This window comes from Neltuma alba, unplaced genomic scaffold (genome assembly GCF_004799145.2).
Source record: "Neltuma alba isolate B1F8T4 unplaced genomic scaffold, ASM479914v2 tig00002945_pilon, whole genome shotgun sequence".
In the NCBI taxonomy this organism is placed as follows: Eukaryota; Viridiplantae; Streptophyta; class Magnoliopsida; order Fabales; family Fabaceae; genus Neltuma; species Neltuma alba.
Window position 1 is genome coordinate 1 of NW_021633079.1, and position 27,033 is coordinate 27,033.

Here is a 27,033-nt window from a genome sequence, read left to right on the forward strand (position 1 = left end):
TCCTCTCCTTGAAAAGTATCCTTGAAAATTAGGTTTGAGGTACATGATTTTCAAATCTGTAACGTTAGAGGTAGGACTCCCGTTTCTCGTTTAGAATTTTTGTTTAGATTATTAAGAGCTAATGTCTTCCGTTTGAACTTAAGGTTTTGTCTGATTTGGTAGCTTCCTGTGACATCAGGGTGATTGATATCCAATTACAATTCCGTTCACCACTTATCTCATCTCACACTGGGAAGATCATATGTTAACACCGCTTTGTGGCTCATTCCATTTCTGATACGTTATAGATATTTTGTATGGCAGTTACAGCCATTATGCTTTTCCAGCGTGCATATTGTCTTAAATGAATGAAATACTTGCGATTGCTTTATTCGATAGCCTTCTTGTATGCTTACTTCATTAGAGATCTGAAAGGAATAGATTTTTCCTTATATTTCTCGAAGGGGGAAAAGATGGTTTCTACTGTAAGATGTTAACTATGTTTTTAGTTGAAACCTTACTGTAAAGTCCTCGTCTGAGGTGTTATAATATAGTTTAAACTTTGCAGAATACTTCTACTTGTCTTATAGTTTATAAGGAGCAAGATATTATAAAGTAATACTTTTTGTGATGAATTTATGTAAACATTAATTTGCAGGCTCGGATCAAAAAGATAATGCAAGCAGATGAAGATGTTGGGAAGATAGCACTTGCAGTGCCTGTTTTAGTTTGTGAGTTAATTTGAATACTGGCTAATTTCTTTAGGCTTCCATTTGATTCTGTGTAGATGTGGGTGTGGTTGTCTGTTTTTGGGGTTTATCTGTTTTGTAGTGATGATAACTTCTAACATTTTGCAGCTAAGGCTCTAGAGCTGTTTTTACAAGACCTCTGTGATCGTACATATGAAATAACTCTTCAGAGAGGAGCAAAGACGATGAGTGCGTTGCATTTGTAAGTCTGGGACCATCATGATCTGTGTTATTTTTATTTTTTGTTTAACATTCCAGTGAATTTGAACTAACCGAATAACATAGCAGTGTTGATAATATTATTCAGTTAATTTTCTTGTCCTTGAATTTAGTTTCTGTTGTTGCTTATAGTTATAAAATAAACCAGAGATGTCTTGATGCTGTATTATACTTATTATTGTCAAATCCGTATAATTGATAAATGATGTTTTAGGGTTATAATATTGCTGAAGTATTTGGGCTTCATGGTGCCTTTGCTTATTTGGGTGTATGGTACTTTGTTAAACTTCCTTCTCCTTTTATGTTGTGTGACAAAATTAAAAGTATATTTACACCCTCTTGTTTGACCTGCCACAATCTACTGTTTTTCTGTCTGGATGCTGCAGTATTCTGTAGTTTTTCCTCTATCTGTTGTTTTGACAATCTTCTTTTCCCCTGTTTTCCTCATTATGCTCTTTTACACTGCAAATTGTTGAAAGTTCAATTTCTAATTAAGATACTGATTTGCACAACTTTCTTTTCAAATGTTGTGCACTCAAGAAAGATCAACCTCACACGGACACATTCGCCTCTGTAGAGTTCGCAAGTGGATACCAACAAGAGGGTGTTATTTGATTAATTGACATAGTAAAACTATTCATACTAATGGTAGATCAAAATTGAGGCTTATTATGTATATATGCAAACGTTATTCCTATTGAAGAAAGTCTCCCTTTTCTAGAATACGCATGTAATATTTAGGACGTGAATATTTATGGTATGGTAATGCTTCTCCTTTTCCCCTCCCCAGCTCATGTTTTTACTTTAACATATATTACTAAATCCATAATAACCGGTGTAAATCTGAATTGCAGAAAACATTGTGTACAAAGCTATAACGTCTTTGATTTTCTGAAGGATGTCGTCAGCAGGGTTCCTGACTATGGCCATGGGCATGGGCATGGGCATGGACATAACCATTCTGAGACTGGCGCTGATGATCGGGTCATTCCAAGAAGAAGGTATGAATCCACTCACATTTTTCATCTTAAACTTATGATTTATCTATGCCTTAAAGCGTTCGGGTATCTTAATAATGCTATTCTAAACCAGGAAAGCAGCAAATGATGATCACCATGATAGCGATGACGACTCTAAGAGAAGCAAGATGGTAATCACACTTTCCTTGCTAGTTGCATCCACGTGCTTGCTGATATATTTACTTCCTTTCTTTTATGTTGACATGTTTTTTCTCCTGCATATGTGCATGTATATGGTTTACTGCAGGTAAGATTATCTAAGTTCATTATAAAAACTGATCTTAGACTCATTATTAAACCTTCTGCGTTTATATTTATGACCAACTTTTGCCTTTCTTAACGTAAATGTGTTTTATCCAAATTTGTTATGGACAAAGAAACTTCCTTTATCATTGCACGTTTCTTTTCTATGAGAATTTAATTATGCTTCCTTCACACAAGCTTTCACCTAGTACATGCATTTTTCACTAATGATTTCATTCTTTCAAATTGTATCATGTCTGATTCCTATGTGCATGAAGGCAAAATTTCTTTCTCTTGCTCAACAACTGTTATTTTATGTGTCATTGGTCATTTTATGAACGACAATACAAACTTATGGTATTGAAGGACGTGTCTTGCAATTGGTCATTTTATGAACGACAAGACAAATTTATGGTATTGAAGGACGTGTCTTGCAAGTAAATTGCTTAATGTCTGGCTGTCTCATAATCTAAAACTTGAATATTTTCTTGGGGATTAATTATGTTTTTCTTTTATTCCAGGTTGAGTTTAGCCAGAGTGGCGGCAGTGGTAGGGGGAGAGGCCGAGGTAGAGGGAGAGGCCGAGGTCGAGGGGCTCGAAATGCTGAACGGGAAAGAGAGGTTCATCAACAAGAGCTTGAAACTGAACCCTGCACTTCTGCGCTGAACAGCAGCAAACATAACCCTGATACAAACGTGGCAATTGATAATGGTTCAGAGACAAAGGAGTTACCGAAAGAGAATAATGCAATTCCTGATGAAGGCACTCAATCTGTCCGTAACATTGATCTGAATGCCAACTTGAATGAAAACGAAGACAAAAATGCTAGCACGGCGGTAACTGATGCCCCTATGCCTGATCCTCCAAAACCTGAGACTAAGCATGAGGAAATCCCTGGCTGGTCTCTTTCGGATATGGACAAGATGGTCATTGACTCTATGCAGCTTGCCAACCTTGGTAGACAGATAGAAGAGGATCAGGAAGATTATGATGAAGAAGGGTGAATATTGACCTCTTCTGGGGAACTGGATCAAATGGAAAAGTTTATAAAAATTGCATACCAATGCTATTATGACTATCCATTAGATAGCTAAACATGCTCCTAGCTGTAGGTCCCAGGATGATCCTAATCCTTGTTTTTTTTTTTTCTGGTTTGTTTGTTTCCTATAATCTCTTGTAGCAAATATAGCTATATCTATTAACCAAAATGTTAGCTTTGTGTAGTTACAGGTCATGTATGAATGTAGTTGTGGAACAACCTTGCCTAGTGCTGAGTGAAACTCAGAGCTTAACTTTGCAATATTAGGATGTTATATTGTTAATGTCTTGAAGCTGTATTAATAACAAATGGATAAAATGTTTTACTATGTGGTATTGATATCAAGTTTTTCAATAATACTGATAATTGGAGATAATTTTAAGTATTTTCAAATGATTAAGTCTCTTGAAAATTATATTTTTTTTAGTATGCTTTCATTGAAAAACTTGATATCAAATCTGTACATGAAATGAGAAGTAATTATCGTTTCTTTGTGAATGTGCTTGAAGGATGAATTTAGACACAAACTTCAATTCTATGTAAGATGGTGATCTTAAATGAAAAAGTCAAGTGCAAGTTAATAAAGTAAAAGGTTTGTTCTTGAAAAGAATAAGAATTACCTGTAACTGTGAGGTTTTAATAATTAGAAAAGTTTGGTTAATTTGTTAAAAGATCGTATAATTAGTTAAAGATCATGGGTGAATAAAAAATAATTTTTTGAAACTTGCAGGAGATTTTTATACTCAGGACGAGAGAGTATCTAAAAAGCGAGTTCTGCTTATATTAATTTAACTTGTTACTTGAATAATACTTTTACAGAACATGATTTATGAACTTTCCAAATTTAATACAGCAGTGGAGAGAAGACAATTGTCTTGCATCAAATTTCTCTTTATTTATTTTTTGAGTGGACTCTATTTTAATAAGGACAATAATTAGGACAAATTGCTTGTATTCATTATTGTTAAGTTCTCCAATCACAGGTGACCAGGTATTATATTTTTAAAATATTAACATTTAATGTTATTTGATTATAAACACATATAAAAACAATACAAAACACATATCCATGTGTACTTGGAGAACTTGACATAATAAATATAAGTTACTTAATCTAAGTATTTTCCTTTTAATAATTATTAATCACAACTGCCCGAAGTTGATATAAACGCCCTCCGCCGTAGTGGAGAGAAGCCAATTGTCTTTATACTAACGTTTGGTCGATAACTTTTCATACATAAAAGAACATTTTGAAAGTAAAATGCTGAAACAGATAGTACAAAGAACTAAAACACCCAAGAAACTAGAATTAGTTGGCAAAGCACAATAAGAACTATTATACTATTATTAATACATAGATCATAAGAGTGGTATCCAAGGACGTTTTGATTCTTCTATAAAGTATACGACATCACCACACACAACTGATAAAAAGCAGGAATAGAAAAACATCCCTCATCATTACCGGAGACTCAGCTTCAGATCAAGAGTGATCTTGCTCCATTTGATTCAGATGGTACCCACCCTCATTGTTCTGGTGTACCTCAGCCTTGAACTTCTCTTCCTTGCCTCCTCTCTTGACCTTCAGGAGCAAGTTGAACTTGGCAGAATGATCAATGACCTGTTTAAACAAGTTCACAAGATAGTGACTGCCTATGGAAATACCAAGTTTTGCTATTGAGGAAAGGAAGCACCCCGCTTTCAGAAAAATGATTGCCCATCCAACAGTTAAACCTCCAAACAACCCCCCCACCCCCGGGGGGGGGGGGGAGAGAGCCAAATCATCAGAAAATTAGACAGGAGTGCAACTTGCAAAGCCATATTAGCAAGTTATAAAAGAGCTTGTAAGAAGTGACGCAGGCAGACTGCAGGTTTCTCTTCTAAAGGGTGCGTGATTTTGATTACCAAGTTCACTTTTTTAAAAAAGCCGTTGCCTTGTATCTAGAACTTCAGAGTTTTTCACTGAAGATTGACTGAAAGTGCAAATAGAGCTGAACCAAAAAATGTTCAATGCAACATTCTTGCTAGGGATCCAGTATTAATTACACAGCAGTAAGATATAAGTCTGACCAAGAAAGAAAAATGCAATATCATCCACCATGCATAAATTATGATCGACATACACAAGACGGGGGACAAAACATAAGAGCATAGTCACCTTTCAAAAGATATCATATAAAACAACATATAAAAGCAAACAGCATATTCTTGTCAATTTGAAAATTTTATCACGTAACTATTATACTCCATGTATCGGTAAATTCCTCCTGAGTTACAACCAACCAAGTTATCAGAAGTCTCTGTTTAGTCTCAGATATTAGGTACAAAGATAAATAACTCAAAGTATAACTAATACTGCCCAACATAATGCCAAGAACAACACACTGAAAGAAAGCATAACCATTTTCAGCAAAGTTTCAGGTAAACAAGCGCACGGCAATAGGCTCATAATCGCCAAAGAATATAAGGTATTGAGCACTCAGAGAAGATGAAAACTAAATCTAAAAACAGTTTTTGAGAGCTAGAACAGTGACAAATTTTCCTATAATAACACAAGAAAATCCAGAAAATTTTCTTGCAACTTGATCTGCTTTCATCCCAAAAACCAATAATTCATTATTTTATAGCCCTTCAATGCTGAGCGTCAGATTACAACCAACAGTTCGCCTTGAAACAACCAAGTGACATCAGTAAAGCCCTAAGGAAAAAAAAAACATACAAAGAAATTTAAAATGATACGTATAAAGGCACTGACCTCGGCTTTTGCATCAACAACCTCATGAAGCTCATACGGCAGTAATGAGTTAGACCTTTGCTGGAGGGTCTTGACAGCATGATTTGCAGCATCCTGAACTTGAGGATCATGCGCTGGCACTGTTTGCCATCCAGTTTTATGGCCATCTGAAGACAAAATAGGTCAGCAGATCAAGATAACAATTAAATCTGAGGTTCATCTGCTCCATAAGAGAATCGTCAGAAAGTGGCAACAATTAGAAAGGCAGACAACGTAGTACTTTACACTGAAATTATCATACAAGTTTTTAACCTTGGAATGCCTATATGTACTAACATGACTGAGATTGAAAATCCAACATAGGAAAACCACCACTGTCCAAGATGGTTGCAAATCAAGGGCCTTCATCCTGAAAGCCTATTTCAGCATTTGCCACGGAATATTAGTCCTCAGCGTACTTAATCAAAACCAAGAGCACTAACTCTGCACTAACTCTTAATGCAACTACAAGCATCAATATTTTTCATATAAATTTATAAATTCTAGCCCAAATGATATTGCATTTCTTTGCAGAACCATGTCAAATTATTGTTACACTATTAAATTTTTTGAAATAGGAACTAATCAAACACAAGTTTTAGAACGTCAGTTCACTAATTTTATCAAGATCCTGTATAATTGATTTAGAAAATGGCACACCTGTTTTGACACCAAGGTCTGAACTGGTAAATGCCGCAACATCACCAGCATGTTTGAACTCTTGAAGTTCTTTGAAGTTCAACCAGGGTTTCACCCAGATCTTGGCCTCATAAAGCTTTCTCTTGCCAGCATCAACGGCCTCAATAGTAAGATGATGCAGTGTACCAGCAACAACTTGTTCCTGTGCCTTCACTACCCTCGCAAACTCCAGTAGTGCGTTCTTCAATCAACACCATGAAAGACCATTACTCAATTCCATACAAAAGGTTTGCATTTTGAAGGGCAAACATGAGAGGACAGTCAGGAAGAAAACCAAATTAAAAGGGAAACATGTAAGACAAACACAGAACTCCCCAAACCACTTCATAGGTACGTAAATTAAAGCAATGCATGATGCTCGGAGAGCTCCCAAAAGAAAAATAATCAATGCATGATATCAGACCTCTCTCCCATCCGAATATACCAACTCCACTAATTTCTCACACTCATTGAGCGCGCGCGCATATATACGCATGCAATCACAAAACAAACACTTCAAGTTCACGCCCCCTAGTGGACCCAAGGCACGACACGTGAATTGAATAATCAAACCCATCGAAACTGACCAAAAACGAAACATCTTTCCTTCTGTTCCCCAAAAAATCAGGGGTTGTGTTAAAAAAGAAATCACCAATCGACAATCAAACCAAAGTGAAACTCCCACTGAAATCTTATGTAAAAAGGACAATCAAACCTCTTTCTTGTTGTGCTCCTCAACAGCGAAACGTGCAAGGCCTTCAATCTCGGCGCTGTTTTGAGCACCTGGGGAATCGTGAACACCTCCAACCGTGGCCATTTCAGGGCGATCGTAATCAGAACAATCTGCCAGGGATGGTCGAGCCAGAAAGAGGAAGAGGAATACAAATAGAAAAGAGAATGATGGAATCGAAGAAGAAGAAGAAGAAGAAGAGCGAAGGAGTAAGGAATTTTGTGCTTTCATTCGCTTTCTTACTTAAGAAGGCTTCGGTTTCACGCGCCCACAGATGGTCTCGCTCTCGCTTCGCCTTCCGAACGCTTTCTCTCTCTGTCTGTGATCGCCACGAGTAGTTGAGTTTCGATACGCGTTGGGATCCTGTTTCGAGGCGGTTGGTCAGGGGTTGAATAAACGACATCGTTTTACATATCCCTATAAATATCAATGCGCCATTAGAAATTTAAAAAAAATTATAACTTTTGTCATCAATATAAGAGTTTGTTTAATTTTTATTTTGATATTAATTGTAAGATCTCAATACACTTTGTTTCTCATATTTATTTATTTATTTTCAAAGTACTCTTTATAATAATAGTAATTCTGGTTAATATATTGAGAAAAAGACAAAAAAATGCTAATTTAACTTCAAAATGACTAGAAAGTCCACTAAATTCGCAAAATGCCATTTTGGTCACATGAGACCAAATTGGTATTATCAAGTCAAATAAAAAGACCAAATTACCTTTCTTTTTAAATATTGTTTTAAAACTATCACAGTCCCATTAGCCGACAATTGGTCACCGGAGCTTCGTCGATCAGAATTTTTTTTTAAAAATTTTTACAAATTCAGCATAACGGTTAACAACTTTTGTGATGCTATTAACAACTTTAGTATAACAGTTAACAACAGGTTTTCTGGAAAATTCAACAAGCTCTGGCGGCTAGAAATAAATTTTTTGAAAAGTTTTACAACTTCAGTATAACAGTTAACAACTTTTGTAATGCTATTAACAACTTCAGTATAGCAGTTAACAACAAGTTTTTGGAAAAATTCAATAATTAGACGCCGGAGCTCCGGCGACCGGAAACAATTTTCTTGAAAATTTTTACAACTTCAGTATAACGGTTAACAACTTTTGTAACACTATTAAACACTTCAGTATAGCAGTTAACAACAAGTTTTCTAGGAAATTCAACAAGCTCCGGTGGTCGGAAATAATTTTTTTGAAAATTTTTAACTTTAGTATAACGGTTAACAACTTTTGTAATGTTATTAACAACTTCAGTATAGCGGTTAACAACAAGTTTTTCGAGAAATTTAGCAATTGGTCGCCAGAGCTCTGACATTTTTTTGAAAATTTTTACAACTTCAATATAACAGTTAACAACTTTTGTAATGCTATTAACAACTTCAGTATAGTGGTTAACAACAGGTTTTTGGAGAAATTCACCAATTGGTCCCCAGAGCTCTGACCGTCGAAAACAATTTTTTTGAAAATTTTTACAACTTTAGTATAGTAATTAACAACTTTTGTAACGCTATTAATAGCTTCAGTATAGCGGTTAACAACAGGTTTTTGGAAAAATTCAACAATTGGTCGCCGGAGCTCCAGCGGCAAGAAACAATTTTTTTGAAAATTTTTACAACTTCAGTATAACGGTTAACAACTTTTGTAACGCTATTAACAACTTCAATGTAGCAGTTAACAACAAGTTTTTCGGAAAATTCAACAATTGGTCACCAGAGCTCCGACGACTGGAAACAATTTTTTTTGAAAATTTTTATAACTTCAGTATAACGGCTAAAATTTTTTGTAATGTTATTAACAACTTCAGTATAGCAGTTAACAATAAGTTTTTCAAAAAATTCAAAAAGTAGAATTTTTACAACTTCAATAATGTCGTTAACAAGTTCTGTAACGCTATCAACAACTTTAATATAGCGTTTAACAACAGGTTTTCTTAAAAATTCGAAAAAATGGCATTTTTATAACTTTAACAACTACTTTTTTTGAAAAATTTTACAGTTTCAGTATAATGGCTAACAACTTTTGTATTTCTATTAAGAACTTTCATATAACAGTTAACAACAAGTTTTTGAGTTTGTTAACGGCATTACTGAGGTTGTAAAAATGTTATTTTTTGAATTTCCCGAAAAATCTGTTGTTAACTGCTATACTGAAGTTGTTAATAATGTTACAACAGTTGTTAACCGTTATACTGAAGTTATAAAAATTTTCAAAAAAATTATTTCAGCCCATCGGAGCTTGTTGAAATTTTTAGAAAACCTGTTGTTAACTGCTATATTGAAGTTGTTAATAGCTTTACAAATGTTGTTAACTGTTATACTGAAATTGTAAAAATTTTCAAGAAAATTGTTTTCGACCGTCGGAGCTCCGGCGTCCAATTATTGAATTTCCCTAAAAATCTGTTGTTAATCGCTATACTGAAGTTGTTAATAGCATTACAAAATTTGTTAACTGTTATACTGAAATTGTAAAAAATTTTAAAAAAATTTACTTCCGGCCGCCAGAGCTTGTTGAATTTTCTAGAAAACCTGTTGTTAACTGTTATATTGAAGTTGTTAATAGCATCACAAAAGTTATTAACCGTTATGTTGAAGTTGTAAAAATTTTTAAAAAAAAAATTCTGACCGACGGAGCTCCGGTGACCGACCGGCCAGTGGGGCTGTGATAGTTTAAAAACAATATTTAAAAGGAAGGGAAATTTGGTCTTTTCATTTGACATGATAATGCTAATGCCAATTTGGTCTCATCTGACCAAGATGGCATTTTGCAAATTCAGCGAACGTTTTGGTCATTCTAAAGTTAAGTTAGCATTTTTCTGTCTTTTCCCTAATATATTTGATTAATAAGAATATTTTTAAAAAATAATATTTATTTGTTACAAATAGCTAATTTAATTAGTTTTTTAATTTACTCAAATTAGTTAACTAGCTATTATATTAAAGATTGAAAGTAGTAATATTGATGTTAAATTTTGATTTTCTTGCTTGGCGAAAAGAAATTGATTTTCTTATGGGAGAAATACAATCCTATAAAAAAAATACTAAAAATTCTCAATAAAAAGTAAAAAATTATTATTTCTTATTCTAAAATATTAAGATTTTATGGGAATTATGTTTATTTTCTGAGACTTTTTTTTTTTTGGGTTTTTTAACCGCAAGTGCTTACACTGTAGTATTTGTATGAGTGGTTCCCAAAACTTGGGGGTTCGAAGGAGAAGAGGAAGGAACGATCGAGTGAAAATGCGGCCTCATCTCTTTGCAGCGAATCGTTGCTTACTTCGTCTTCCAGCGCTGTTTCGACCTTACAACTCCGTTCTCCTTTCTCCGTCTCGTCGTATTCTTCTCCGAAAATCCAATCCTCAGATTCTCTCTCAAAACGCCTCCTTCTCCTCCCGTTTTGTTCGCAACCTGTGTGTCCGCGCCACCAATGTCAACGACGCTGGCTCTATCGATTCGCCTCTCATGCAGTCCATGGAAAAGAAGGTGTTTTTTCATTATTCTTGCATAATTTTCTTTCTTTTCACCAATACATGGTTACTGACAAAAAAAATTTCTGGTCAAAGATCTTAATCCCTGTTTTTACATGATACTATTAATGGTTTTTTTTATTTTCTGCCATGTGATGGATGAGAAGTTGACCCGGGCAACAGTTCTCTAGCTGCTACGTTGTTAGATAGTCAGTTTTATTGACTTGCATTTTAACCTGTGTGGTAGGAATATGAGATGTAGTGCTGCATAATAGTGTAATAGGCAGGGAGGGAGAATGACTATGTGGGTGTCTGGTTCCCAAATAGCCAATCAAAATTAAGGAAGCGATTGTAATTTGCAAATGGTGAGCTTGTAGAAACCTCAAATGGTTGCTAGTAGTCATTAGCCTTTATGTTGTATTCATTATACTTACATTTCCTTTATAATTTTTTCTTGCAATTCCTCTTAGAAGCTTTACCCTCTTTTTATCCTTTTATTTTATAATTTGCTCCTGAGAACGTTAGTGACACAAAATGACATGTTTATTGATTTTTTTTTCTTTTTTTAATTGGAAACTTAATTCAACAGATCAAGGATCATCTCAATGCAGAATCAGTCTCTGTAAAAGATGCTTATGGTGACGGTCGGCATGTTAGGTGAGCTTTAAAGTTTATCTTACAGTTTAAATTCAGTCTGGATTTATCATGACTGCTGTCAACTTTATATGCTTTTGTTTTCTAAGCTCCTAGTTTAGTAGAAATCTTTATTGGATAGGGACTAAACAAAAGGTTCACAAGAAGCGCGCAAGAGGACCCTGGACGGGAAAAGAAAAACGAAAAATAGTAAAGTAGAAGGTGGGCTATGGAGAGCCGGTAACCTTGGACATTGAAATTTTCAGAGGGGACAAAGATTTAAAGATATCTACAAAAGAAATCCGTACAAAAAAGAACAACTTTGTATTGTTTGATGCAAGCATACAACTTCATGTATTTAATTGATACACAGACTCAACTGTTATAAAAAAATCAAATCAATATCATCCAGTTAAACTCAAAATTCCCAATTGAAAAATTTTTGTTGAAGAAAAATGGTGGAAAAAGTTAACTCTAGGTATAAATTTGAAACTTTTTGCCAAATTTAGAGTCTTAAAGAGTATTTTACCCTACAGAGAAGCATGAAACTTTCTGTGGGAAACGTGTATTTGGTATAATATCTGAACAAATGTCAAGTAACTTGGACAAGATGCCATGTTTTGTCATATCATTTGCAATTGGCACTTGGCTGTGATAGGATTTTAACAACTTTAGGTCTTTGTTGCCTTCTGTTCCAGCTTATAGGTTTCAAAATTATATTCTTCTTTACTATAACTTACAATCACAAGTGCATGCTTTTTAATTGCTTGGTATATCATTGAAAGCCCATTTTGAGGAATTTGGGGTTGCTGCTGTACTCCTTTTTGCCACATACACTGGCTTTACTGTTAAAAGATCTGTCAAGATCCATCTAACGTCAGCATTCCCAATTGAAAATTTTTAATTTCACCATAATCTTTTTCTAAAATTCCCCAGGGAGCATCAAATTTGAACTTTTGGCCCAGATTTAGGGGCTCAAATTGTATTTGCTTTTGCACAAGTATGAAAATCTGTGGAATGCATGCTTTTGGCATGTTATCAGAGCAATTATCAAGCCATTTAAACAAGATGCCATGTTTTGTAATGTCAGTTGCTATCAGAATAACCCTGTATAAGAAGGTTGTCTAATATCTGCATAGTTGTCTGGATCTTGAACCTGATTGTAAGGTTGTGTAATCGTACAATCCAACCAATAGAAACTTTATGAACTTTGAGCCTTTTGTAAGTGACGGTTTTCGTTGTAATGTTTGATCAGATTTTGGCACATGCTTGTTCATGAACGTCATGCAACTACTTATTTTCTTCAATTTTTTTTTTAAATATAAATGGTGGGATCATATGATCTTCAATCTGATCATGCGGTTCGATAATTTTGATCCGTTGGCCAATTCCATACAAAATCTTGATCTTAACAACTATTGGCATTATTGATTTTGCAGTATTGAGGTTGTGTCAGCTGCCTTTGAGGGACAATCAGCAGTGAATAGGCAAAGGATGGTGTACAAAGCCATATGGGAGGAGCTTCAGAGCACAGTTCATGCAGTTGATCAGATGACCACGAAAACTCCTGCTGAAGCATCTCAATGAAATGATAAAACCTCATGAACACGCCACAAGCTTATATAAGATATTGTCCCTGGTACAAGTACTTGTGCTCATTATGGATCTTTATGTTGCTGTTCTCCCATAATGAATTTTGAATCCCAAACCTAAGTTATTGTTCTAACCAAACGTCCATCACCCAGCTTGTGTGCACTTGTGCAAATAATGCACTTGATGAGGATAGACTTGTGGTTATTGCAACTCATTTTTATTTGTTTTATGAACTCAGTCCTAAGAAGTATTTGAGTATTGAATAAAACTTAATTTCTTTTAAAAATGTCTTGAAATCACCATCGGGTTCGTATAAAAAATTTAAAATATTTTTAATTAAAAATAATAATATTATAATACTTTACAGATACGTATCAAAGAAGTATTAGCACGTATTCTATCAGATAGATATCGACATGCATTTGCTAGGCAATTTTAAGTGTCGGTGCTTTTTAAGTGGGGAAAAAGAATGACATACGGTCACAAGAAAAGTGGATAATATATTGAAACAAAAATTGTGATAGTCTGCAAACAAGGACAAGTCAGTAGATTTTTTTCCCTCACCAATTTGATTTTTTCAGAGAAAAGGGGAAATATTATTTACAACTTGTTATAAATTTTATAGATATATAGGGATGGAGAAGAACCGTTAGCAACTATTTCTCTAGTTAGTAATTGACTAATTTCTTTCTTCCAACTGTACAGAATGCCTTGGCCAGATATAATGGCAAATACTTCACAATACCTCAGACTGAATATGTAAATAAGCTAGTATGTACACATACGCACACCACTGATCACTTCCCGGACCTTTTTTGAAAAAAAATATTAACATTATCTTGTTTTTTTAAAGTGTATCTAGCACTCCAAAATATTAGGTAATACATCCAATATCTCAAAATATTTTTTTTTCATATGTATCTAATATCGTAAATTATTTTTTTTAGGTACATTTAGCATCCTAAAGTATTTTTTAATACACTAAAAAATGTCTTAAAAAAATACTTTAAAATGATAGATGCATTAAAATATAATTTAAATACTTAATACACCTGAAAAAATACTTTGAAGTGAAAGATGCATTTGGAAAAATACTCCAAAGTGCTCACCTTAATCCCTTTTTTTTTTGCCAGCACATTTTTTTCAGTTTATGTTTGCAGGCATTTTTCTGCGATACTTCTCCCCCCCCCCCAAAAAAAAAAAACCGTTACTCTCTTTCATCAATCAAAAGGGATCCATAGAAAGTCCCTAATAAACTCGTGACGTTTCCATCAACTTGTATGGTTATTTAGTTCCTATCCTGAATGCAAGTCAATCGACATGAAACGCAAGCAATGTCAAGGGACTGTTTGGTAGCACATAATCCGAACTATGGGATTAAAAATGAAATGAAAAACATTAAAATCCCTTGTTTGATGCACTAGAAGTGGCCAGTGGGATTTTCTTGGCAGAGCCACTGTCATCAAAAATGTAAAAGTTGGCTCCATTAGGGTAGCATGAGAATCCAAGACTCTTTCATGAAAACCAATTTTTCTTATCTACCAAAGTATAAAACGAGGTTTTATTTACTTTCTCTAATCTACAAAACATATTTTTGGGATAGAACTTCATTCCATTTTAAGGCCCATTTCTTTTCCTTTTGTCGGACTGTTATAAGACCGGCTATGTTGTATGATAGTAAATGTTGGGCAATAAAAGGAAAACAAGAGCACAAGGTTGGGGTAGCAGAAATGAAGATGTTGAGATGGATGTGTGGTCATACAAGAAAAGATAAGATTCGAAATGAAAATATCAGAGCAAGAGTCGGTGTGGCACCTATCCAAGAGAAAATGATTGAAAATCGCTTAAGATGGTTTGGATATGTGCAGAGAATGCCATTGGAGGCCCCGGTGAAGAGGGTGGATCAGACAAGATGGAGTCTCATAAAAAAGAACAGAAGAAGACCAAGAAGAACGCTTAATGAGGTCATTGAACGAGACCTCCTAGTCAACAACATATCTAAGGATTGGGTTGTTGACAGAGCACGATGGCATCATGTGATTCATGTAACCGACCCCATCTAGTGGGATAAGGCTTATTGTTGTTGTCTTTTCCTTTTATTTTCCCATTCCTTCCAAAATCCTTCCCATTTACCACAAGGGTCCTTACAATATAGATGAAATTCTATAAATCAAGCACCATCTTAAAAGATTAAGACATATCGCATAGGTTCTGATTAGGTGAGCATTACAGATGCATCCTATAGTCACAAAATGTCTACCTAAACTGTAATTCTAGAAGCTGAATAAAAGACATTACTCAAAGACAAGGTAAACTTCATCATCATCGAAATCTGAATCTCCTTCTGTAAAAGTAAACACCAGAAGGTTAGAAAATTGAAATCAAATGACAGAAACACACAATAGCTAATTTTTAATTCAGTATAAAGCTCAAATATGTGAAAATACCTTCAGGCTCCTCATGTTGGTTAAAATCACCATCACTAAATTTGACACTTTTGGCAGTCAGCCAATTTTTGGCACACATTAGTGCTTCAACCATCTTTGCCGGTAAATTACTTTTATATTCCTCGAGCACCCGCTCTCTAGGTCTGAAGACATGTTCTGACGATGCAGATGCCAGCACAGCTAATACATCACGCGCAATCAGAGAAAGTACTTTATACTTTGGAGCATTATATTTCCACCAAATCAGGATATCAAAAGAAGGGTAATCATCAACTAAATCAGCTGTCAGATACTTCTCCAACTCTGTTTTTGGATCCCAAGTCACTCTCATTTTCTTCAAGACTTTCTCCTTCAGATTTGTAAAAACAAAAGATGCTCCAGGTAATACCCCAGCGTCAATTCTACTCGATTCACTGTTATCTTTAGGGTTTTCAGGAGGTTCATTAACAACCAACACAGAATATTCTTCATATAACCGGTACAAAGTGTCTTTGATCTTTTTCTTCATGGCTGCACACACTTCAGCATCAAGATATATATTTTCAAAAACCAAGTTGACATAGTCAAGTTTATATCTAGGATCCAATATCACTGCTATGGCCAACAAGGGGTTCAAGTTGTCTAGTTTCCCCCAATACTCATCATACTTACGTTTGATATTCTTAGCCATATCCCTAATAAGAGGATCTTCATCTGTAATTTTTTGTTGTAACATGTCCTGAACAAGAGTGATGTCATGAAAGCTTTCATTTGGTGTCAAACGTAATGATCGAGAGAGTCTCAAAGTAACATCATAAAAGATCTTTAAAAACTGAACAAACGCACAAACTTTACTCCAATCAGAAGTTGTAGGCGGACCAATTTTATCCACACCTTCCTTAAAGTATGCCTTGTATCCCTTTTCTTCATTTTCCATTCTCTCGAACACTTTCTGAAACTTAACAGCACGTTCCAGCATCATGTAAGTAGAATTCCACCTGGAAACAATGTCCAAGCGCACAAGACTCTTGGACTCAATCTTTTCTTTTTGAACTAACCTTTTGAATGTTTCAAGTCCTTCTGAAGATAGCCTGACATATCGAATAGCATTGCGAATGGCAGAAATAGAGTCACTCAAATCCCTCAACCCATCAGTTACCACCATGTTTAAAATATGAGCATAACATCTCACATGCAGATAGTCTCCATCACACATTAGCCCTTTCCAATCTTTCAAATATCCCTTCAAATGTGTTATTACATCAGAGCTTGCATCATCTACTGTTAATGTAAACGGCTTTTTAATCCCCCATTTCAACAAACACTTCTTAATTGTACTTCCTATGGTGTCACCTTCATGATCTTCAATCATACAGAAGTTAAGCATCCGTCTCTGAAGTCTCCAGTGTTCATCGATGAAATGAGCTGTAAGAGACACATATTTAAAATCATGAACTGATGTCCAAGTTTCTGCAGCGAGGCAAACGCCTGAACATGATTTTTCTAAAAATTCCTTGAGCTTCTTGGATTCTTCACGGAAGAGATTGAAACAATGCTTAGCAATTGTCAGTTCTGATGGAATTGAATTGCACCCAGGGCCTAGACGATCCCAGAACAATTCAAACCCAGACCTATTCGCTAGCCGAAAGGGCATCCCCTCATGAATAACATATTCGGCTAAAGTTCGTTCATATTCTAAAATGTTTTCACCCATGCTCGAATCTGTATCAGAATCAGATGTCGAACCAATGTCATTGGCTGAATCATTGGCATCTTGACAAGAAGCAGAGCTAGGTTCCGGTTGGTATTCCCCTTGAATTTGGTCAACATTGTCATTTGAAGCACCAGTGTCTTGACAAGGAATAGAGCTCTGTTCAGGTTGGGAATGCTCTTCATTTTGTTCGCTACTCCGGTCTGCCATTTCAATTTGAACTGAAACAAGAACATGATTCCTCAAATTAAGTAACTAACGAACATCTTTTGCTCGGCTCTCAATAAAACTCTAGCGACCAAAGCCAAGGTTTACAGACATAATCGAGAGCAAATCAGCCAATGTCAATAAGAAAACAAGAAAATCAGAACAGAATAACAACAAGCATAGAGCTGAGTCTTTGGACCATACGGATTTCTCCTGCAGAGTGAGATAAGATGTTAACTTTCGGGAGAACATAGTTATTAATAGTAATAATGGATGGTAAAATAAAAAAATGCCATAGTAATGCATAGCATTCTTCATTCTAAATAGAGTTCAGCATTTACTATTAAATATAAATCAGAATTGCAGCAATATAATAATTATAAAAGATAAACTCATAGAAGACAAATCCAATCCTTATAATCATTCATAAGTGAAAGTTAAGTTAGCGATCTCTTTCCTTTCAAAACATTATACTTACTTCTCTTGTTAAAATTAAAAATCTTAACACTCACATAAAGAAGAATATATCATTCAGCAATGTATAATAAATAAGAGCAATGTATGATAAATGTTATGCGTATAACAGATTTAATGGATTTACAGAACACAATATCATAAATGTAGTTTATATATTCCGACTTAACTCATGTGCTGATGGTATCAGTTACAAGGCGATGTTAAAATAAATATTTAGAATAATAAACTCCTCTTTAGCCAGCATCTTCCAATTTAAATCAGATTGTGCAATGAAGACAATTTTGTTCTGGTGACTGATAAGAGCCAGAAGCGAAGTAATGATGTGTAGACTAAATAAAGACAACGAAACAAGTTTCCTCAAAAGTCACGTTTGGTGCAATAGAAAAGTTCTTAAAGAAAGCAAGCAAAGGAATGAGAATGAGAGCGGAAAAGGGAAATAGGCTTTTCATGGAGATAATTTACATGTTTGATATGGATGAAAATATTTGAAAATATTTGAAGATAAAAAATTAAGAAAAATAAGTAAATGACACAAAAGTCCTTAAAGAAACATAATTAGACTTAAATTATGAAGAGTGGGGTTATTTTTATCCTTGAAGTTATAATTTTAGAGGGGAGTGGTATTTTCTCAGTTATATATTTGATGGAAGTGCGCTTTCCGATGGAAGAGCTATTATAACAGGCAAAAGCATGCCCTAAGAAAGGGAGAGGCCAGGGACCACCGCCAACTAGAGAAAAAAGCGATGATTGAACATGCAGCCAAGTTCTCCAATACCTTCGTAAACCTAAAAGAGACCCTTCCTTAACCAAGTCCTGAACCTAGCCACACAGAGAATCTCCAAATACATAATCCTTTGGAATAGGTATACTAAAGACAATGAAAGAGCCCTAAAAATACAAGCATCATTTTCAAACCAACGTGAATAGGAGTTTAAACAAAAGAAGCAGGCACAGAAAACCCATGAGATATCATTCGTGTGAGCCCGTGGAAAATGCCGTACACAGCGAAACAGTACCAACGATGACGATGAATTCTAAGGTAAAATTTAGAACATGGAAGCAAGCAAAGGCGAAGTTTTGTATGAAATATGATGGAGGAAGCTACCTCTTGCTCCAAAATGCGAATGAAGCTTCAAGCTTCTCACTCTTCTTCGCTTTCAGGCTTTCACTGTGTTGAGGCCACTGGCATGGCGAGGAATACATAAGGAACGTAAGACTGGCCACGTTTGGGAATTGGGACCGACTCATGCGTCATGTGAGAAAATTAATTTTTGAAGAATTTGTTTCATGACTTAGGGTGTGTTTGGATGACTTCAAACCGTGGTTTGGAAAAGTGATTCTGGAGAATAGATTCTGTGGAGAATAGATTCTGTGGAGAAGTGATTCTGAGAAGTGAGAGTGTTTGGATAGTTATTACCAGAAGTGCTTTTGACATGTGGAAATGACCAAAAAGGGTATAAGTTAATATGATAATTATATAATGGATAGATTTTATGATTTATTTTGATTTGAAGAAATAAAATTGTTAATGAAATAATTTTTACTAATATAATTAATAATATATAAGATAATATAATTAATACATAATTAATATGTGTACATATATTTATAAAACATAATATTAAATATGTTTATAGAAAAATGATTTTTTTATAACAGAAAAATATTAATTTTGTTTAAAGATTGTAAACGTGAAATCCCATAACATTTTTTCATAACTACTTTTTGTAATAACATACTACATGTATAATAACCTCTGATGTTTAATACAATTAATTAATTAATTGTCACCACACATATATATTCATAAAATATAAGAGTGAAAAATATTTTTAGAGAAGATGAATTATTTTGTTGCAAAATAGAATAAACACGTCTTAAAATAATTTATTAATTATTCAAGTAAGTAATAATTAGCTTGAGAATATAAGGCATAATATTAATAAGAGAAATATAAATAAAGAAGTGTCATAATCATTAAGATGATGCATCGATACAAAGCATTTGTAATAGGTTTTGTTTTTAACTACATATTACAATCTATGATAAAAGGAAATAAATAAGACATGACTACTATCCTCGTATTGAATTAACAAGTTCGTCTCTTATGCTGTCACGAACCTGAGCCATGTAAGATGAAGATTGAATTGATGAATGTATACGTGAAAATCTAACCCCATCATCATCATCTTCTGCATAAGTACCTTCTTCTTCCAACTGAACGAATCCAGGATCAGTAATAGATGTCGTTCTAATAAAATTATGTATAGCCATCGTTGCACAAACGATTTTAACTTGTGTTTCAAAATCATAAGATGGCATGTTTTGTAAGATTGCGAACTTTTTTTTCCAAACTCCGAAAGTTCTTTCAATTGTACTCCTTAAACTTGAATGGAAATAATTAAAGATTTCATTGTCATTTTCAAACCCAGATGTCCTTCGAAAATCAGGCAAATGGTAACGCTCCCGTCTGTATGGGCCGAGATATCCATTCGGTGTTGGGTATCCAGCATCCACCAAATAATATTTTCCTATATAAAAAATGAAATTATTGTAAATTATGTTTCTATTGTTAAGCTAAATATAAAAAAAAATAGGAAATAAAAAAATACCTTCAGGTGGATGGGGAAAGTTCATTGAAGGAGTTGTGAGGGCATGATCAAATATCCGAGCATCATGTGCGCTACCTTCCCATCCGGCCAAGACAAAAGTAAAACACATGTCCCAATCACAAACTGCCATGACATTTTGTGACACTGTTCCTTTCCTAGAGATAAATTTAGTTTGATTGTTGCACTGACAACGCAGGAAACATGTGTGCCATCAATTGCTCCAATAGCATGTTTAAAAAAAGGCCAGTATTTACCAAACCGAATTTTTGTATGAACATGCCGGAATGTTGGATCTTTTGGTTTGATATTAGACATGGCAAGTCTACAGCATGCCATTAGGACATTATGAAAATGTCTGCTAATTGTCTCCCCTGAATGTTGAAATCTTTCTTGCTGCATTCTGCTACTAAGTGCATGCCCAACGGTATGTAAAAACATTGCAACTGATTCATGTATCCCTATATTTTTAGTTTCTTTTAGACCATGTTGTTGCAATTGTTCCACCAGACTTAAGAACACATCCCGTTCCATCCTAAACATGTTATAACAACGACTGGAGTTGCCATCTAAAACATCCCTTACCCATATGCAGCCTGTATAAGCACTTGTATGCCGAGGCTCCTTACACAAGTTCAAAGTAGCGTATGCACCAACCAATGCTGCAACTTTGTTAACTCTTTTTTTCCGTCCCTTAGCATGCTCTTCCACATGTTTAATTTCATCATCCATATTCGTTTTATCCTGTGCACATACACATAAAGTTTAGAATTCCTACGTAGAAATTACGAAACATTTATAAAAGTTACAGAGTTGTCTGATTCATATAACAATCCACTGGTCACATAAAACATACACATATGGAACTGTCTAATATAATAAACAAGTCATAAATCCCTAGTAAAATGCTCTAAAATGAGTAGAAGCTGTTCCTTCTGATCCTTCAGAGCTGCATACATTTCTCGTGCATCCTGCCGTTCCATAAGGAGTTGTGTGCACCGTCTAAAGAAATCAGGATCACTGACAACTTCAGGAACTGTTTTCAGGTGAGACAGGACTCCCCTAATTGAAACCTCATAAGCACGCGCTTCTTCTTCCAACCTTCTAGCTTCTGCTCGTGAAATGACCTCATTTCCACGCTCGGCCTCAGAAATATTTGTTTCAGCAATCTTGCTAATTGCATCCGCTATTTTCATAGAGGGAGATGTGCGTTTCTTCTTGACTTCACTCTTCCTTCTGACCCCCAGTGAGCTACTAGGTCGACTCCTACCTCTGCTTGTACCCCCACCACTGGTATCCTGTCTCAATTCAGTGTTGCCTCCACTACCTCCACTATTATCATTGAAGTTCACTGTGTTAAATTCCCCACTTATACCAGTTGGTGCACCTAAAATTTCATCACTATCTCCGGACCCTTCTTCCAAATCTTCATTCGGTGTTCCTTCACTTGGAAGTGTCATGGAAGAAGGTGCCCATGCTTGTGGTCCAGTTGCAGCCACACTTCCAAATAGTTGCGTCAATTCATCCCTAAATTGAAGTCCTCTTTCTCTGAATTTTTCGTAGTTTGGAACTTCCTGCACATTAGACACCAATAATATCATAAAATATTCCAAAAACAGTAAATATACACAAAGCATTAACAAGTAGAGAAAATGTAAGATCAAAAGGTTCAATAATTACCCTTATTTTTCTCTCCCACCAATCATCAGTTGCACTGACAGTATTCCTTTCAGTATCCCATCCCAATCCTGTCTCACGAAGCAGCCTATCCCATGTCTGCCACTCCTTTCGTAGGGAATCATATTTATTCTTAAATTGACCTTTTTCATACACTCTTCCAGTTTTGGCAGTAAAGTTATCACCAAGAATATCCCAAGCTTTCTTTGTTAAGCTAGTACCTTTTCTTTCCCCTTGTTGCACAAGTTCAATGCAGAGGTCAATAAACACTTTTGTGGTTCGTAGGTCCCAGGAAGCTTTCACCGTATTCTTACGCATTATGCTATAGCACAATTATAACTCTTCAGTCATCCCAGGTTAATCAACTCAAAATCAATTGAAATAACAAAAATCATATTGTCTACTGTAATAGGTGAAAAAGTTGATCACATTTTAAATCTCAATTCCTTCCTACCAAACCAAGTGTGACAAAAATTAACAAACGCAAAAAATTTCTAATTTTACATGGTTGGAAAAAATACACCCCCTCCTTTCTAAACTTCATTATCTGTTTTTACTTCAAAATACTAAAAATTTTAAAACGTCCAAAATAACATGTTAATTAAATAACATTATAAAGCACATTATTGTTTTTACAAAATAACATGTTGCACAAGCCTTTCATAATATTTTTTAAAAATTATATCCTTATCAGATTTGTCAACCGAAAATAAAAAAACTACCAACATAAACCTTTGACCAAAATACAAATCACTTCCTTCAATATATATACATGGATTTCAGTTGTGATTTCATTTTTCCTCACTCTCAAAAGTTGGCCATAAATTTATCAAAATCCTTAATACAACAATACAGAACAATACAATTCTTATCTCATCCCAAATCAGATCAACTCTTAACAAATAATGTTCATTATCACAAGTACTATCCACGGCAAAAAAAAAAAAAAAACCAAAGTCTCGACTTCACAGCTTCTTCTCCGGGGGAAATCTGGACTACAGCAGGAAAAACAAATTGCATTGAATTTATATAACAATTGCCAGACTTTCTCATCCATATACGTCCCCTGCCTCCAGAACCAGACATTGATTACCATAATTTGTTCCCTCTTTGTTTCATAAAATCAGAACCAATTTACCAAACGAACATACCATTTATAATCCCCAGCACATGAAGCTCAATTAAAGAAATCCAAAAACACCATAAACCCCGAAACAATCCATGGCAAAAACGAACAAGATCTTCGGCAATAACCATTGATCAAAATCCGCCGAATGACGCAAAGGAAGACCAAGGAATATCCAGACAACAATTATACATCGCTTGGATCCACTAGGCATACAAAGCTGAAATCAAAGGCCACGGTTGAAAAATAGAACCGAGAGGAAGCTTGCAATTGAAGAGGATATACAGCCAAATCATTCCAATTCAACATACCACAATCAAAATACTAATAGCCACGGTTGAAAAAAAATTCATATCACTTCCGGATGACAGACCGAAAACAGAGGAGGGATCGAATCAGAACCACCGAACCAGAATCATAAGCAAGAAGCTGATAGATCAATGAATGGAGGAAATACGAACAGAATTTTGGGCAATCACCAGAGAGAGCTCACCGGGCGAACTGAAGAACGAAGATTGGAGACAGAGGATGGATGGATCGGAGCTTCCTTTGGTTTTGGCGAGCCGAGAAACGCACGACCACCCCTGTTTTCGCGAGGCCAGGACGATCTCACCGGTGTCGAGTTTCAGAGCAGCGACGGCGAACACTCGAGCTGGCGAAGAGGCGAGCTGGCGATGAAGCACGGCCGAAGACGCGACCCGATGATGAAGCGGCGAAGAGACGAGCTGATGATAAGGGTCGAGCTTCGAGCTGAGTCCGATCGTTCGGCGAAGAGGAGGAGTGTCGACCAGCGAAGAAGAGAGGGATCTGGGAAATTGCCTACCGGAGCCGTTGCTGAGGGTCGACCTTGAGCTGAGAGCAATGGTCGAGCTGAGGAGCAAGCACAGTGTGTCGAGCTGAGGAGCTGGTCGAGCTGAAGAGAAGAGTGTCGGCCAGCGAAGAGAAGAGAAGGATGTCTGAATTCAAAGTGTCGGCCAGCTCGAGAAGGTCTGGGGTGTTTTTGGAATCACCAGTAGGCGTGCCCGATTTTTTCCCACAAGCGACAATTTCCAGCTTCTGGTGAAACCATGGTTTCAGATGAAACCAAGGTTTGCAATTTTTTGGGGCCTGTTTGGGTAGCATTTTCCCCAAACCATGGTTTGGGCCCCCAAACCATGGTTTGGGGTGCTACCCAAACAGGCCCTTAATGTTATTATTCTTTCTACAAATTTATTTTCATTTTAGTTTTGATTTGAAAGTTTTAAATCATAAGTTTTGATACTTGAAGGAGCAAAATAATCTAAATTTTTATAAAATTATACTATTCCCGGTCTTCAAAATAAAAGTTAGTTAATTAATTTGAGTAGATTAGAAAAATTAATTATATTAGTTATTTGTAATAAATAAATACTACCTTTTTCTAAAATGCCATTACTAATTAAGTGTCATTTGATGAAACATTCAACATGTGTAAATACTATAAGGACTTCTTTAAAAAAATAGATAAATATGAGAGACAAAGTGAATTAGGATCTTATATTTAAGATCAAATTGAAAGTCAAACTAGCTCTTATACTACCTCTTATTCTTAATATAAGACTTTGTTTAATTTTTATTTTGGTCCTAAATATAAGACTTCAATCTACTTTGTCTCTCATATTTATATATTTTTTTCAAAGTAATCTTTCTAACAATAATAGTTTTAGCCAACATACTTAATTAATAAGGATGTTTTAAGAAAAACAACACATATTTATTACAGATAATTAATTTAATTTCTTTTCTTAATCTTCTCAAATTAGTCAACTAGCTCTTATAATTAGGACAAGAGGTAGTATTAAGTATCAAAGGTAGTAGTGACTGATGTTTTGTACAAAAAGAAATTCAGGAATCAAATCTCATGATTTAAAACTTAAGATCAAAACCAAAATAAAAATAAATTTAAGAGACCAAAATTTACACTAACCCATCAATATTTCAAAGACACTTGGATCTAATATAATTCACTATGACATAATAGTTTTTCTCAATTACTTAACATAAAAGTAATGACAAGAAAAACGATCATGTCATATTAGACATGCCTCTCATTTGAATATTTATTTGTCACATTGTTGCAGCAATCCAACATCGTTTCTTTTCTTGCCGCGACATCTTTTAGCTACAAAACAGTTCTAATGTTATTACATCATGCCTGTTTCGTAGGTAAACGACGATCATGCGAAATAAAAGATATTGGATCGCCAAAGCCTAAAAGGTGTAGATTGGCATCGCTTGAGTCAAATGGAGAGAAAGTGGAGAGAGCGTTTAGCTGAGACGAACAGAGGAAAAAGTGCTTTACAAAATTGGCATTGATATGGGCAATTGCGATGAAACATTTCGAAATTTCAATACGTGATCAGAGAACTAATTTGAAAATATATTTTCATGGGCAATTACTAAAATACTATAAAGCACGATAACGAATTGGTAAATATTAAGAAAATTAGTTAAGTTAATTATGTTTAATAAATAAGTGTAATATTTTTTAAAATATTTTTATTAATCATGTATATTAAAATAAAAATCATTTAACATATGTAATAACCATAAGTATGACTTTGAGAAAAAAATGAAATAATATGGGAGAAGTGAATCAGAATCTTATACTCCTCTGGTCCTATTTATAAGATAAAAAAAAGACATTTTTTGTCTTACTTATAAGGCACTAAGAGGATTTTTTTGGTATGGATATACAATTTTATCCTCTATTTGTTATTAAATTGACTTTGTTTACATAAAATATTATATATATATGTATTAAATAAAAATAAAGTTAAAAAGTTGTTGTATTTTAAATAAAAGTTAATGAAATTTAGGGTTTTCTTTAGTCTGTATAAAACATGTTAGAAGTAACTCATAACTAAAATCAGAAGAGTATTTAAGACCAAATTGAATTTTCAACTAACTTTTATATTTAGGACTTCAAGTAGCAGCTTCCATCAATTGAAAAATTCCATCTTCTCCCACCATTGTCACCCAAAGACCATTGCTAACCGCCGAAGACCCATTGCCAGCCACGGCTTCCAATCGCTAGTCACCGGAGCCGTCATTCATGATGAGTTCATTCTTCCAAGAAAATCAAAGTGGCATCTAAACCCATCACCCTTTAATCTCCAAATGTATTATACCCATTAAAACACCAATTATGCCAAATCATATAATCATATAAACATTCTAAAATTTATAAAATTCACAGTTTTTCATATAATTAATTAATGTTCTTAGAATGTAGACCAAAAGGGCAGGAACAAAGTGCCCTTGGAGGCATGTGATGCGATTTCCCCTTATTTCACCCAATTCACCATACGCATAATCTATGATTTTTTTTTTTTTTTGGGGGAGAAAATATCAAATTACATTCTCTTAAAAAGATAAGTACATAGGAATAATCACACATAAATCAACAGCACATATCAGACACTCACGCATAATCTATTCAGAAGCGTGCATTTTAGAAGAAAATATGAGAATGTTCTTTAAAGAACGTAATGAGTATCCAACGCACAAGAAAGGATGAAGCTCTAAAAATTTCTCAACGCAAATCTCCATATATAACATATCTTTGCCATTATCGAAGCCTTCTAAGAAAACAGGGCTCAACACACACATATTATGACAACAATGGATCAGCCATCCAACGATTC

The 27,033-nt window shown here is 34.9% G+C and overlaps 4 protein-coding genes across 4 annotated transcripts; 2 read left to right on the plus strand and 2 right to left on the minus strand.

Moving 5' to 3' along the window:
* The first annotated feature begins 589 nt into the window (after nt 1-589).
* Nucleotides 590-3,576, plus strand: LOC114739867 (dr1-associated corepressor homolog). Its single transcript, XM_028927969.1, has 5 exons — nt 590-710; nt 837-930; nt 1,802-1,948; nt 2,040-2,097; nt 2,731-3,576. Exons 1-5 carry the CDS (start codon nt 656-658, stop codon nt 3,211-3,213), a joined length of 837 nt encoding a protein of 278 aa, XP_028783802.1. The 5' UTR covers nt 590-655; the 3' UTR covers nt 3,214-3,576.
* Nucleotides 3,577-4,429: 853 nt separating this feature from the next.
* Nucleotides 4,430-7,746, minus strand: LOC114739884 (cysteine proteinase inhibitor 6-like). Its single transcript, XM_028927988.1, has 4 exons — nt 7,415-7,746; nt 6,682-6,901; nt 6,004-6,149; nt 4,430-4,869 (listed from the first exon to the last, which is right to left on the minus strand). The coding sequence occupies exons 1-4, from the start codon at nt 7,658-7,660 to the stop codon at nt 4,732-4,734; spliced, it is 750 nt and encodes a 249-aa protein (XP_028783821.1). The 5' UTR covers nt 7,661-7,746; the 3' UTR covers nt 4,430-4,731.
* Nucleotides 7,747-10,634: 2,888 nt separating this feature from the next.
* LOC114739881 (protein BOLA4, chloroplastic/mitochondrial) lies at nt 10,635-13,358 on the plus strand. Its single transcript, XM_028927986.1, has 3 exons — nt 10,635-10,925; nt 11,499-11,566; nt 12,982-13,358. Exons 1-3 carry the CDS (start codon nt 10,683-10,685, stop codon nt 13,127-13,129), a joined length of 459 nt encoding a protein of 152 aa, XP_028783819.1. The 5' UTR covers nt 10,635-10,682; the 3' UTR covers nt 13,130-13,358.
* Nucleotides 13,359-15,429: 2,071 nt separating this feature from the next.
* LOC114739868 (zinc finger BED domain-containing protein RICESLEEPER 1-like) lies at nt 15,430-17,482 on the minus strand. Its single transcript, XM_028927970.1, has 2 exons — nt 15,583-17,482; nt 15,430-15,479 (listed from the first exon to the last, which is right to left on the minus strand). The coding sequence occupies exons 1-2, from the start codon at nt 17,480-17,482 to the stop codon at nt 15,430-15,432; spliced, it is 1,950 nt and encodes a 649-aa protein (XP_028783803.1).
* Between the last annotated feature and the right edge of the window lie 9,551 nt (nt 17,483-27,033).